The 14918-nt window shown below is 37.5% G+C and overlaps 1 protein-coding gene across 5 annotated transcripts in view; it reads left to right on the forward strand.

Annotated features, from left to right (window-relative positions):
* Nucleotides 1–881: 881 nt before the first annotated feature.
* The window catches only part of ddhd1a (DDHD domain containing 1a), a 39162-nt gene continuing 25125 nt past the window's right edge, over nucleotides 882–14918 (forward strand). The window contains exons 1-4 of one of the 5 annotated variants that reach the window (XM_082143462.1): nucleotides 882–930; nucleotides 1698–2320; nucleotides 6886–7062; nucleotides 11698–11793. In XM_082143462.1, coding sequence (XP_081999588.1) covers nucleotides 1750–2320; nucleotides 6886–7062; nucleotides 11698–11793 — 844 coding nt within the window. In that variant the 5' untranslated portion in view covers nucleotides 882–930; nucleotides 1698–1749. The other 4 variants (XM_082143461.1, XM_082143460.1, XM_082143458.1 and 1 more) reach the window with 4 other exon arrangements.

The following is a 14918-nucleotide window of genomic DNA, read 5'->3' on the forward strand; positions in this document are numbered from 1 at the left end:
CATTTCCTGGTTTCCCCTAATTTTCATTATCTGACTGTAGTCACTTGTGGGATTGTGTAACGCATTTTTGTGGATGCATTGTTGATCAAATTCCCATGTAGATGGAAATATAAATTGAGAAATGTTTTCTTGTAATGCACCAATGTTGGTATTTAAGGATCCTGGATGGCAACCCAAAGGTTTAAGGTTCAAACAATATTTAATAAAGAAAATAATCGAATAAATAACAATGAACCTAAATAACATCAACCCCCACATGATGATACAAATAATTACTGCACATCACAGCCAACATGTAGCCTATGTCTATTAAAAAAACTACAGTTATTGAATTTGTAATGCAAAATATATGTTTATAACACATTACATTTTAACCTAATTAATTTTTAATTCAAAACAACACATGTGGACATGGAAATACAAAATGGAGAAGTATTTTCTTGTTTTGCACCAAGCCTATGTTGGTATTTAAAGATCCTGGATGGCAACCCAAAGGTTTAAGGTTAAAAACAATAGCCTATTTAATAAATAAATAAAAATCGAATAAATAGCAATTAACCTTAACATCAATCTAGTATGACGATGTAATATTTCATAATTTGAAAGAATTACTGCACATCACAGCGAACATACCTTGGGTCTATTTAAAAAAACTACAGTTCTTGAATTTTTAATGCAAAATATATGTTTATAACACATTACATTTTAACCTAATTAATTTTTTATTCAAAACAATCCACCGAACACGTGTAGGCTCGAGCGCATTCACGAGTACGTGCGCGCTCCGGCAGGTGAACAGTCTTCCTCCTGATTGGTTGCCCAGTAAAACCAGCGCGGGATGCGCTCATATGCGCTCATACGTGCCCGCTTACGCACGACGTGGGCTGTGACGTAAGATCGCACATCCCGCACTTGTCAGTGTGCCAGCAGGTCAGTGTATTTCCCTGCACCCTCAGCCTGACTGCAATACTGGACAGGCTTATGTTTCTATTTGTGACACGGACTGATTTATGGATAAACAGAGCGGAAGAGCGTGATTCTGTGAAATGACGCGCTCCGGTTGACGGCAGGTTTGCACGAGCACAATCCGGTACAGTGCCGGAATCAGTGCGTTCTCAGACCGGTTCTTCTTCTTTACCTAGCCGCTTTATAACAGCTAAATAGCATGACATAGACTCGTTTAATGTGCGGTTAAACGGGGTAAGTTTACTTTTTATTGTGCTTTGACGTCTTGTTGCCAGGTAAGTTAGCCTATAACGTTATACACCTTTGCTAACGATCTGACAACGTCGTTCCTAAACGACACGAATTTTAAACGTTTTTAAAGCGTTTATGCGAACGTTGAGGGAACGTTATATCTGATCGTTTTGTAAACATTACGCGAATGCTACGTTTGAATGTCATCAATAAACAATGTTTTTGTGCTAACGTTTTGAGAAGCACGGATAACTTTGAACGAACGTTCTGTTAAAGTCATAGTTGTTCATAGCTTTGAGAGAACCAGCTTAATAACATGTCATTTAGTTGTTAAATAACAGAGTCAGGTTTTAATATGAGGTCATGACCCTTGTTAAATGACGACACTGAGGTCAGCTCCGATTGGGACAGCCGCTCCACGAGAAAGGAGTTATGAGCAGTGTTACTAAGAAGACACGGTTTATTAACAATCCTGGCAATAAACTGTCTTTTGGCAATAGAGACTGGAGCGATGACTACTTCAGGCTCTACGATGAATCCATTGGGAGAGGGATGCACGCATTGCAGCCAGACAAGAACACACACACTTCACCACAGGACGGAATGACGCTGAGACTCAAAAGTCCTGCGTCGGACATCCTTCCCACAGGCCATCTGGACCTAAGCACAACTTCAGTCGCCAGCTTCTTCCACGCCACCAACACGAGTTACTGCACAAGCCCTGGCTCAGACTACCAGGAGAAGAACCGACTGCTCGACATCCGGAAACGGTCCGGCTCCTCCAGACGCCGGTTCGAGGTGGTCACCGAACTGGGACCGGAGGAAGTCAGGTGGTTTTACAAAGAGGACAAAAAGACATGGAAGCCCTTCATGGGACACGACTCTCTCAGGATAGAAATCATGTATCGCAGCTTCTGCGAGCGAAACCCGGAGAGGGGTTTAAAGCGTGGCGGAGAGGAGCTTCTCGAAGATGATGGACTGGATGGAGGAGACCCGTCGCTGGAGACGCGTGGAGACGAGAGACATGACAGTGTGGACGTCAGTGTGGAAGCGGTGTGTGTGAGAGGAGGACTCTACGAAGTGGATGTGAGGAATAAAGAGTGCTATCCGGTGTACTGGAATCGTAAGTATTGCTCGTTGATGGATGCAAGTCAAGTCACATTTACTTAGTCAATTTATTGAGTAGTCAATTCAATATAAGAAAAAATATACAACATATTAAAGTGTAACCCACCCCCCCCCCCCCCCCATTCTAAGGAATTGCAAAAGTCAAGACATTGCAGTGGAAAGGGTAAAAAATTAAAAGCCTAATCAATAGATAAATAGAAAATAGATACATTTTACATCAAAAAGAAGAAACAAAGGATTTAACAATGTCAAAAGTTGCAAGTCACTTTTATTTCTGTAGCTCTTTATACAGTGCAGATTGTTCCAAAGCAGCATTAATAATATTAAATAATAAAACAATTATGAAACCAGTTCAATTCCAGCCGTAAAGCAGCTCTGCAGAAGACATTATTCAAGATTTTATTGTTCAGCTCAATTCTCATCCAATAGTGTCAGTGCAGATAAATCAATAATACTATTGAACATTAATCCCTAGTCCTGATTTTTAGTCCTCATTCGACTACAAGAGCCAGGAAAATAAGAAAAATAATGAACATTAATAAATGGTTACATGATTGTTAAATGACTATAAATGAATAAAAAACAAAGTAAATAAACACACACATACACACAGTTTGCTATTAAGAATCATTTGGCTTTAGTTAAATTGATAATATTATTGAATATTAAAGGTAGGGTAGGTAATCATTTTTCTAAAAAAAAAACATTCCAAATTTGTTTAAACTGTCTTTATATACCAATACATAATTAAAATGTAAGTACTCTGAAAAAGAAAATTTAAAAATCGAGTGACTGTAGACCTTTTAATCTGCAATAAACACAGCTCATTATTTCCGTTCACTCCACCCCCTCCCTTCTGAGCTCCTTCCAAAGCCACGCCCCCAAAACACATGAACGCGCGACGCCAAACGCTCAGGCTGGAACAAGACGCATTTATTACCTGAGACGAGTGGAGAGGAAGGAGCGCAGTACATACAGTGACATCATGTCAGAATCACATGTAATAAAATACCTAACTTTATCACTATGAATATAAACAAATAAGATTTCTTTTAGTACTCACTATCAAGCTAGCATATCGATAATGGTAAAGTTCCATTCGGTAACAAGCTATATTTATAAGGCAAAACTAAAAACAGGTTGCATTGATACACGTTTTTCCATTACCATCAGTTACACTGTGATGAAGATGAATTTCGTGTAAGATTCATAACATATATGGTGTTTTGCATGTAAGAGTTTCCATGATGAAAACATTGTTGACTCTAATGAAGACTAACGTACACTCGAAGCAGAGGAGGTCGTTCAAGAGCGCGGGCAGGGTCCGAGGAAGTAGTTTTTGCCTTGTTTGCCTTCGCTGACTGCATATGCAGGTGCTTTGAGCTGAATATTTCCGGGAACGGTGACATGTGATGAGTGCACGCCGGGCAGCGCGCGCAGTGGGGCTCGGGGCGGGCACGAGACATGAAGGCATCTGATTGGTTCTTTACATTCGCACCGAATGGCAGTGATTGGTCAGAGTTTTTACTGTCCTGCAGCTGCTACAGAGGTCTGATTTTTTTCATTCCTTTTTCTAAACACATAATGTATTGACTACTATCAGGATGGAAGGACCATTTCACCCAGTATAAAAAAAAGTGTTTCTGAACAGGATTACCTACCCTACCTTTAATGGTCTTTTAATCCCCAATCCTGACTTTTAGTCCTCATTCGACTATTTCCCGAGTAAGGCACCTGACTGTTTTTCATTTCTTTAGTGAATTAGGTTAGAATCAGAGTTTTGTCTGATACCCAAAACTGTATTAACTAAACGTGTTCTCTCAGCCTGAGAAGTTGACGGAGGAAGCCGTGAAATGGCAGAAAGCAGAAGAAGTGATGATAAAAATCAGCAGGGTTTAATGAATAATCTTGGTTGAATATGTTTCAATGCTCCGACTTCGCATGACCAGCACAAATCCAACAAGTGATATTATCAAAGCAAAAGCAATCAAAAAAAATCACTGTTTCACAACATCCTGTGACATTAAAAATCTTAAAATGGAGACATTTTCTGATGTCCAACTCATGAAGAGAAATAACCACACAATCATTGAATGAAACAACAATAAAATGCACTACAAGAGCCAGGAAAATAGCCTAAGTAAAATAATACAAATTAATAAACGGTTAAATGACACATAATAACTATTATGGAATTAAATGGATTAATTAAAGGACTATATAAAAAAAAAAACAGAACAAAGAAAATATACACACACACACACACACACACACACACACACACACACACACACACACACACACACACACACACACACACACACACACACACAGAGTTTGCTGTTACGAGTCCTTTGGCCCTTCTGGTGTTAGTTAACACTTCTAAGCTTGAATGCTTGAAAACATGTGCATCATTACCCGCCCTGTCCACTGAATTATTAATATTCGTTGGTGTCTGTGACACCTGGAGTTTTGTTCACGTCAGGTGTGAAGTAAGATCTTTCATATATTCTAATCGACAATTTTATTGAGAATTATCAACATTGCAAACAATGTATGCAAATAAATACAATATATCCATACGCATTCTTCCATCTGGATGAAATAGTTTTAAACCACTAACAAAAAACAAATGAACAATGTAAAAAAAATATATATATCATGTTCGTAAGAGTGAAGTAACGTAGTTGACATTTAGTGGAATACTTTAACATAAATGAGGACCTCTATTCTGTGCATAATTTTGAAGGCTAATGTTCAGTTTTCTGCATAATGATTAACTGCATTATCATCTCAGGTGAAGGGGAATCACCTCCGTCTGTCAGGTGATGTGTGTGTGTGGCCAGTAATTTAGTGTGTAAATCTTTTACAAACATGTACACTGAGGAAAAAAAAGAGGTGTATGATTTACTTTGAAAAAATTTCTAGGTAGCCTAGCTAGTAAATTTGGCAAATAATGACAAAGAAATGGCAAGTAACACATTGTCAAAACAAAATCATTATTAAAGGGGTGCTATTATGCTCTTTTACAAAGTCTTGAAACTACTCTAAACAACAACAGGCCCAAACAACTACCATGCCTGAATTTAACAGAGAAATAGGAATAAATGAATGTTTGTACCTGTTACTCCTAAGGGTAAAAACTGAAACTCAGAAAAGAGAGGATTGGGAACTAACCATTGCGATGGATTGGGCTTTAATAACTACCTGGTGATTAAACCGGATGGTAGGGTGAACCTGCTCAATTCCTGAAATCTTACTACTAGTATTAACTACTAACCAAAGCAGTCTTTGTCTTCTCACTAAGCCTGCCATACCAGCACAACATAGCGAATGTTAAAACGGACTCAATATAAGATTTGTAAAACAAAGTCATCAAAGACCGATCAGCGTTAACCTTGGACAGTCTCTGTAGACAGTATAGACGTTGCTGGCCATTTTTACAAATCGTCTCCACATTGACATTAAAATTCAGCTTGTTATCAATCACACATCTCAATTTTGTTAAAAAAACACATTATTTTTCACCTATTTTACATTATTACAGCTCCTCTCTCCCCAGTCTGGTTGAACGCGTTGTTTTCGATGAAGCCCCTCCTTCCAAAAATACGAAATGTGCTGTGATTGGTTAGCTGGCCCTGTGTGTTATGATTGGTTATGACCCGCCCCTTCATATCCGCGAGCTCTACTCAGATGTAAATATTAAGGATGGCGTCCATTTCAAAACAATTTGAGCCCGATTCAGACCCTGACAATGTTAATTCAGCTTGTTATCAATCACACATCCCAATTATGTTCAAAAAATACATTATTTTTCAACAAACAAGAGGATCGTGCTGAACGGATTTCAAGCATGGATTTCACATGATGTTTCAGAGTGGGATTATGTTTTTGTAATATTCTTATAGATACAACGTTATCCACCATTTAATCATGATATTTGTAAGAAAACTAAGGTAATACAAGCAGTAATCGTCCACAAAACCATGGTTAATTTCCCTAAGGAGCAGTGGACCGTCTTACAGAAGCAAAAGCTTACAAAAGCAACAGAAAATAAGCTGTTCTCTATAAAAAGTGCAGCACACAGATAAACGTTGGGGTTATAATGTCCAGGAACAGTGTTTAAAATAAGCTTTAACCACTCTAAGTTCGTCAGCCTTTGGAAGGTCAAACACTGTCCACTTTTGGTGTAATCCGTGCATGGGGATTATTTAAATGAGTAACATTATGACCTCATAAGATCCGGAAAAATCACGTTGTTGTCCAAATAAGCCATTCTTTGTAGTTCTTGTGAATCAATTGTGTTAAATAAAAGGCCTCCCTTTGCATTGAACTTTGAGCTTTGTAACCTTGCGGATATTTTTTATGCTCGAACAGCAACATTACATACTAACTAAAGTTTAAAAAGTATAGTATTTTCCTAGAGTAAATAATAGGGCCCCTTTAAAATACAATTTACCCAGGGTTAATGCATGTTTGATTGTTGAATGTTTTTTTTTTCTTACTTATTTTCTGTGTCCTTCACTGTTCTATCATTATTTTGTGTCTCCCACCTTGTAGAACAGGATTGCATCCCTGTCATGAGAGGCCAGTGGTTCATTGACGGCACGTGGACGCCTGTAGAGGAGGACGAGAGCGAACTCATAGAGAAAGAACACCTGACATGTTTCCGAGGACAGCAGGTACAGGACGCTTTTGAGACTGACTCGCTGGCCCATACTGTGGACAGAAAAGATGGTGAGCGAATTCACTACTAGCACATCATTTGGTTGGACGTTGGTCAATAGAGGTTAATTGTAAAGAGAGAGCATTCCTCCTGTGTGTGAGGCTGTTTGTTAGCTTAGGAGGATTTGAAAAACAAATGAAGGATCTTGGTTTTGTTTGTGACAACGTCACACCTGCCCTTATTGCTGGAATCTGTTGAAAAATGACTGTGTGTGACGGTGTGTGTGTTTGTGTGTGTTTGTGTGTATGTTATAGCGTTCGTGACTGTGAAATGACCTTCATGCAATTTCTAAAACATCATGATAACATTTACATCAAAGGCAGTACACTCTGTGTGTTTCCATCTCAGAAAATTTGCCTGGGCTGAAAAGATGTGCTCCAAACCAACCCCTAAAACTGGCTTGTCTCAATCCTGCAAATACGGGGAGTGAAATAATGTTAAAACACTCACACACAAAACACTAAAATGCATAAAACTAGATAGTTAAAACTACATAATGTTACATTGCACAGCAGCTTCAGTCACTACAGCGTAACAAACAATTAAATTAATTACAAATATCATATGGGCATTGATTGCTATGAATTATTACATTCATTATGCATTTCAATAACTTCTGACTGAAGAAATGCTGAATCAATTTGTTCGAATGTTAAAGCTGCAGTCCGTAGCTTTTTTGGGTTAAAAATGATCCAAAAAATTTTTTTTGAGCAAGTACATCACCAGCCAGTGTTCAAAACTCTCTGCTTGCCGTAGCTCGACTCAAATTGGTAAGCTTGTAATAATGTTTTTAATTCCAGTGGTACTGGTGGATTTCCGCGGGAAATTCGAGCATGTCTTTGCGTCATTACGTCACATCTGTCCACATAAAGAAGAGTCTCGGCTAGTAGGCTATGAGTGTGAGGATGTTGGAGGAGATATAGCCTTTTCTCACAGCACTTGATATAATCAAACTTATCAATTTGATGGCGGATCCAGAAAGGTTCAAACGACAATCACCAGTGACAACTGGAGATTCACCCGAAGTAAAACGCGAAAGACTTCGGAGAAAAAAAGGACCCCAACCGGGCCGTGCGAAAACAAGGACAAATATCGGAAGGGTATTAAATGTAGTCACGCAATGCTGATGTTGTTAACATTAACAATTTGAGAACAAAGTATAATTTGCACAGTTTGACGTGATATTATAAGCAATCATTAGATTTAATTGGCGCGATTTACTGCAATGCTTTTTCCCCTTTGTTGGTCAAAACAAAAGTGGATGTTACTTGTTCAGATGACATTTTCTGGTGAAAATTCTTATGTTGGTCACACTTCCAAAAAGTAGAATCTGTGATTGCGAATGCCAGTATCCACACCGGCGCGGTGATTGACAGCCGCACATTCTCCTAAAAAAATTTGATTAATCCGCGCTGTGCCGTGCCGAGGCACAACGCACGTAAAGTTGATAATTCCGCGAATGACTGCAATTGCATATTTCGAACAGAGATGGCGACAAAGAGGAAAAACTGTGGACTGCAGCTTTAAAATGTTCTATAATAATGTCTGTATTAAACTTCTGGGTTTAACATCGACAAGATGGTATAGTGCTCCCAATTAAGATCTTTCTGATTTAAAAAAATATATATTTACATTACATTTATTGTCATTTAGCTTTGAAAAGTGAATGGGAGCAATGATGGAAACTAAATAGAGTAAAAAAAAAAAGAAGAAAAAAAAACCAACCCACAATTGAGTACCCATCACGGTGATGCTAATGAATCGGAAGTCGTGTGCATTCACAGAAAACAGCTTTCTTCCACGATGCAAAATAAGTTGAATATGATAATGGAGTTTAGACAGGAAAGCAGGCAGGAATGGAGTTCAAACACGACTGGGTCTTTAGAGATTTTCAATCAGACAAAAGCCAACTTGAGGATAAAGAGAATTTGCACAAATGCTCTAGACTGTCAGAGACAGAAGGCCGTGACTGCTGAAAAGAGGATACCGATACTCATACTGAGAATAATGTCCTCAAATTACGCTTTTGCAAAACGAATAAAATCTGTGAAAGTGCCACTGAGTCATTGTGACTCTTCACATTGAGCTGTTACATCAGGGTTTAAGTAGATTGGCCGTCATTATCTTTCTCCTCCTTTATGTTAAGCTACACTACATTTTATTTTCACTGTCTGGTAGGGAACTTAATAAGAGTACTCTTGAGGAGATGAATGTAGGTCGTGCACAATTACAGCCAATGTGTATTTAAATGTTGAGTCACAAGAATGCCCACTGGAATCTAGCTTTTAATTACAAGTTAAAGAACCAGAAAAACTGGCCTGATCTGCTCCATTCAGTCAGTGCAAATCTCTCAGCTGCACTTATACAGTTTTTGTCCGACTTGTCACGATACCAAAATTCCAGTAGTCGGTACCGATACCATTCAAATTTTACGGTTTTCGGTACCACAGCAAAATCTGTTGGAACTATTTTTCTATTTTATTTAACTATTTGAAAAAAATATAAAATTCAATTCAATGACTTTATTTAAGACGGTAATCATAAGTAAATAATACATATAAGCATTAAAGGCTACATGCTGTTTAAACCTAAATATTGCTTATAAAAAAAAATCCCATGGAGACGTGGCCAAATCTACAGTACAGTAGCCTAATTATTTCTGTCAATTTCTTCAAGTTAAACCGAAATTATTTTGACAGGTTGCCATGAAGACCTTTGAGTTTCTGTGTGTGTATGATACGACGATAGTTTTTTCTCAAATTAAACAGTAAAATGCTCATGAAGTGACTCTCAGAGCGGCTCTGGAGATGCATTTCATCATGTCATCATATCGTGAGGCAGCCAGAGACTGAAAACAGCGCGAGCGTCACTCATGCTTGTGTGTGTGTGTGTGTGTGTGTGTGTGTGTGTGTGTGTGTGTGTGTGAGGTAAATGAAACCACGCGTCTGCGCCATTCATTCACACAGAGACAAGCAGAACATGCAGGGTTAATATGTAAATAGTCTTTTTGCAGTTTAATATACACAGACACTATATATATCGTGGTATATATCGGCTACAGACAGTGCTCCAAGTAAAAGAGTTAGTCTGGAGCCCCGCGCTTAGATAAAATCACGGAAGCGACTGAAAGCAGCTCCTATTAGTGGGTACCGAATATACCCGGTACTACAGAAATGCTGGTATCGTCACATTTTCAGTACCAACTTGGTACCGAAGTACCGGTACTTTGACAACACTACCTATCAGGATAGCAGATTTTATTGAATAAGCTGTAAATGTGATCCCCAGAGTCCCACAGGGTTCTGTACTGGGACCTCTGTTGTTCTCAGTCTAAATCGCATCTTTCAGCTGTATCTTATTTTATTTTCAGTCCAAACAGCAGTTTCATGCTGAGTGTCACTTTTGATCACATGACACACATTTCCCTGTTGTGTTTACAGTCTTCAAAAAGTCAATCTGCCAGAATCGTACTTATAATTGACTCCGCATGAGATACGAGAAAGTGTTTTAACATTCAAACAATTATATTATGCAAAACTTTTTAAATTATATGCCACACATCTTTCTTTTATATGCCACACTTCTTGTGTTCAACACATTATAGTGTAATAAATCCCCTTTTTTAAATGCAAGACTGCTGAAAACTGTTGACCTTCATGACTCAAATGACGCTTGGACTGTCGGTGGAGATAAATCTGATGAGAGAGGAATGAGTGCTTGAGTTTACTGAAAATCTAGAGAAAACTCCACATTGGTTTGTCTATAAGTGTAAGTATATATAATACAGCCTCGCAGAGGAGTGATTGCTCTCTATAAAATAGCATTTTATTTACTGAATCATGTAGAAATAGACCATGTTTACATGCACATGATTTTCTGATTAAGTCCTGTGTTCTAGTTCAGCTTTTATTATATTAAAAGTTGTACATGCTCCACAGTTGATGGTTTTTTCCTGTGTTACAGAAGCTGTATAATATCAGCAATTTTTCTGATATATTCTTTTTGAAAATACTGGAGATTTTCTCTTATATTTAGCAATTCACTACTCTCTCATTTAATCAACTTGTTCAGGCTTCATGTCACACAGTGTGTTACTCTACTTGGCCTTTTCATGTTATGGATGCATAATTGGAATATGACCAAATAAGATTAATATAGCAATATTCGATTGTAATAGCATATGTTGAGCTTGTAAACGCAGTCTGTGAATGATTGAAGCATCAAAAACAACAGCTCCCTTAAACACTGAACTGATAAAAGACCAATATATTTAATGTACGAGTTTATGCAAACTTTGTAATTTACAGGACAGCAGACAAAGTGAATTTGTGTTTTCACAGTGTCTTTATTATTGCAACATTTATTGGTTTGAGACCTTAATGATATGAGACATGTGTCCTGGATTATATCACATGCTTTCACATTAAAATCCTTTAAAAAGACCCCTATAAACTTTGCTTAAGTGGCTGTGCTGTTGGAATAACAACACAATATTGATGGTATTACTTGTATTTTGAGCTGAATATTATACAGTACAACACAGTCTGGTAGTTGGTTTTTATTAAAGCTAATAGTTTGTGTGTTCTGCTGATATTGTGTAGGGTGATCGAGAGGTGTCTGACCATTGACTGTTTTTGGTTTGTTAGTTCTTTCCCACTTCCCCCCATTCTACCTCCCCTTTCTATTCAAATGGAGCGGATATCAGACGAGTGCTAAATGTCACAAGCGAAAGCGATGTCAAGGTACTTCAGCCCTCCGTTTTTACTCCTTGTAGATGCTGATTCTCCTTTTCCGCCTTTTGCTCATTAGAAACCCTCCCATTAGTTGTAAACCCAGTTTCATAAAAGTGTTGAAGTGTTCTTCTTTTTTGGCTCTCATGTTCTTTGAAAGTGCCCACTTTTCCCATTTTCCCAGCTGTATTTCCTTATTGTTGTTACTATTATTAGAATCTGATGTTCCAAAACACTCAAAGCAATGTTTTGGATACACGTACAGTGTCAAAAGTTCTTTAAATTGTGAAAAATTACAAAATAGGATTTAGTGTCACTCAGAAAATTGTGGTAAATTTCACATATAATTACAAAGAAATGAAAAAAAAAAAAAAAAAAAAAAAACTATACCCCCAATAATCTTTGTTTTATTTGCAACTTTGAAATAAAAGAAAAGGCCAATTGTTCTCAAACTTAATCACAATGAAATTAAATTTGACAATTGTTATTTTTTATGGAATATTCCGGTAGAAATGGTTGATTATTACAAGAAATGATTTGTGTTCACAGGGACAGAAATCCCTCTCTTCCCGCAACCTGTCACTCATATAAGATCTCAGCAATTAGCTAATGACGATAAATTAATCAATTTCTGATAGACAAAATCAAGTCCCACTCCCACCCTTGGTATTTGATGCCGTTTCAACCGGATATGCGTCACAATGCCAATGAAAAGACAATTGCAACTCCAGTTTAATGCCGATTCGACAAGACATTATTTGAGGAATCATTCCTTGAAGCTTTAGTTTTATCAAACACCACTAATAATTAACGTGAGAAAATAAAGACATGCTTCACAAATTTGTTACATTGACTATTGCGTGTGTAGCTTGAAGCATGATATATGACATTTAATGCAAAATAGCCTTACAGGCTTGTATAACATAATTAATGGTATAATCTCTCATATATTATTATTGTTTTTTGCATAATTACATATGTACAGAAATATATGTTGTGTTAGGTCAATTAGCTTTGTCGGCAGTGTATAGTAGACACACCCGTCTTGACAAATCCTATATATCGCTCATCCTGCATTAATTGATGATAAACATTACAGACGACAATTCATTTACAGACAATTATCCTAAAAACTAATCCGGTCCGACTGATATGCTGCAAACTGGGTCATGTTAGATCAAGCTATCAGATGTCAGTCATTGACACCCTCTTTATTCTGTTAAAAATAAATACATGAACATGCATTACAATGGAAACATGTTTACCCAAATCAATTATTTGATGTGACTCAAAAAAAGTCATGTGATTTCAAAGACAACAATTACAATTACGTCGTTCTGTCACTAATTTCATGCAAATAAAATATGAGATTTTTGCGACTGTTTTGTCTGTGTTCTTTAAGCCACACGTAATTTATTATAGTGAACAAACAAATAACATATTGAACTTCCAATTTCGTTGATATTGTGGGCAAATTTTTCTGGAAGTGACTATTTTGTTCTCTTCAACAAACGCTCCTTTATTTTTATTTTATACTTTATTTTATTTTAGCGATATTCTGCTTGTTCACAGAAATGAAATTCCAGCTTGTGTGGAACCCCGGATAGAGCGATTCATAACCTTCAAAATACATGTAGAAAACCAAGTGCCTATCGACGCTTAACAATCCTGACAGGCTTGCCTTTTGACACAAGCCCTCTTAACCTTAGTTGGCTTCGTAATCCCTCGGGGTTAAGTAGGTCCTGCTCTAATACGCACGTCTCCTGTTACGCTGCACATGATGCAACATGTTATGTTTTGGGGATGTTTTTCTTTACAATATCATCTAATCCACAGATTCACGAGGCCCTCGACGGCCATATTTATATAATTTGATCTTTATTCGGACCCCTGAGTACCTTTTAGTTGAGCTCTGGCCCCATAATGGGTTTATGTTGTGTATGTAGGTCAGTAGAGTAGCACTTCATGCTTTCATTGAGTTTTCTCTGGGAAACGGTTAGTTCACGAGTTTTCAAACACACATATGTTGATCCTCTGCAATAGTGCCATACATGACCCAGTGAGTAAGTCAATTATTCAGCCGATTCTTGGCCTTTTGTTAGATTATTGTCATTGCTTTGGCGCAGGAACACAATTAGTTTGTTGCCCTTTGTGTCAGTTTCAAAATATCTTATTGATTTTAATAAATTTTTGTAAATTTTGTGTATATTATGTTTTTTGTTGTGATGATTTTTGTCATATTGTATTGCCATATATGCATTTAATATATATATTGGCATTATATTAGTCTTTCTCCTCTCTAGATATTTCCATCTGCATCAGCCATTGGACCAAGATGTAGTCGATTACTGTTCATAATGTTTTTTTGCTATAAAAGCTTCTTAAATTTTTTCTTTTAAGTTATATTTAAAAAAAATCCACTTTTGCCCAATTTGTTGCATTCATAAAACAGCATATCTGTTAAAATGTGTTTAATAAGATGGTGCTAATATGGTCCTTTATTAATATTTTAATGTTTGGTTAATAAATTGAAAAACTTTTGTCGCCTTGTTATTGTTATGATGGTGTGATTATGAAACGGACATTGGTGGTGGAGGAGGATATTCCCCCCTTCCATTTAAAGCGCTTTGAGTACCCAGAAAAGCACTATATAAATGTAACGAATTATAATTTTTTTATTATGAATGTCATTTTGAAGGCTCAAATTTGAGGCCTTGGAAATACATGTGTGTCTGTCAGAAAGCTCAACTCAAGGCAGACTTTATCATCCCTCTGTCCTCTGAAAGCACTCACTCACACAGATGAGATTGATCGAGGGACATTCACTTTACACCAGTCTATAGAAACTGTGTCTATAGAACCCATCACTGTAAAGCATTATATTAGCCATTACTGTTAATGTGAACAGCTCTGTGTTTCGGCATGATGCTCTAGTCCTCCTTTGTTTGCTTTCCTATGGAAATCAGCTTTACACCGTGTCCTAACCAGACGCGATAAGATTCCAGCGACAAATAATTTGTCTGTCCACACCTAGACGCGGCGCGACTGCGAGATGCGGGAAAATCAATCAAAACTCACAGCCAATCAGAACAGCGTGTGGGCGGAGTCAGCCAATCAGACCAGCGTGTGGGTGCAGT

Source organism: Leuciscus leuciscus, assembly GCF_965113295.1.
Source record: "Leuciscus leuciscus genome assembly, chromosome: 17".
Taxonomy (NCBI): domain Eukaryota; kingdom Metazoa; phylum Chordata; class Actinopteri; order Cypriniformes; family Leuciscidae; genus Leuciscus; species Leuciscus leuciscus.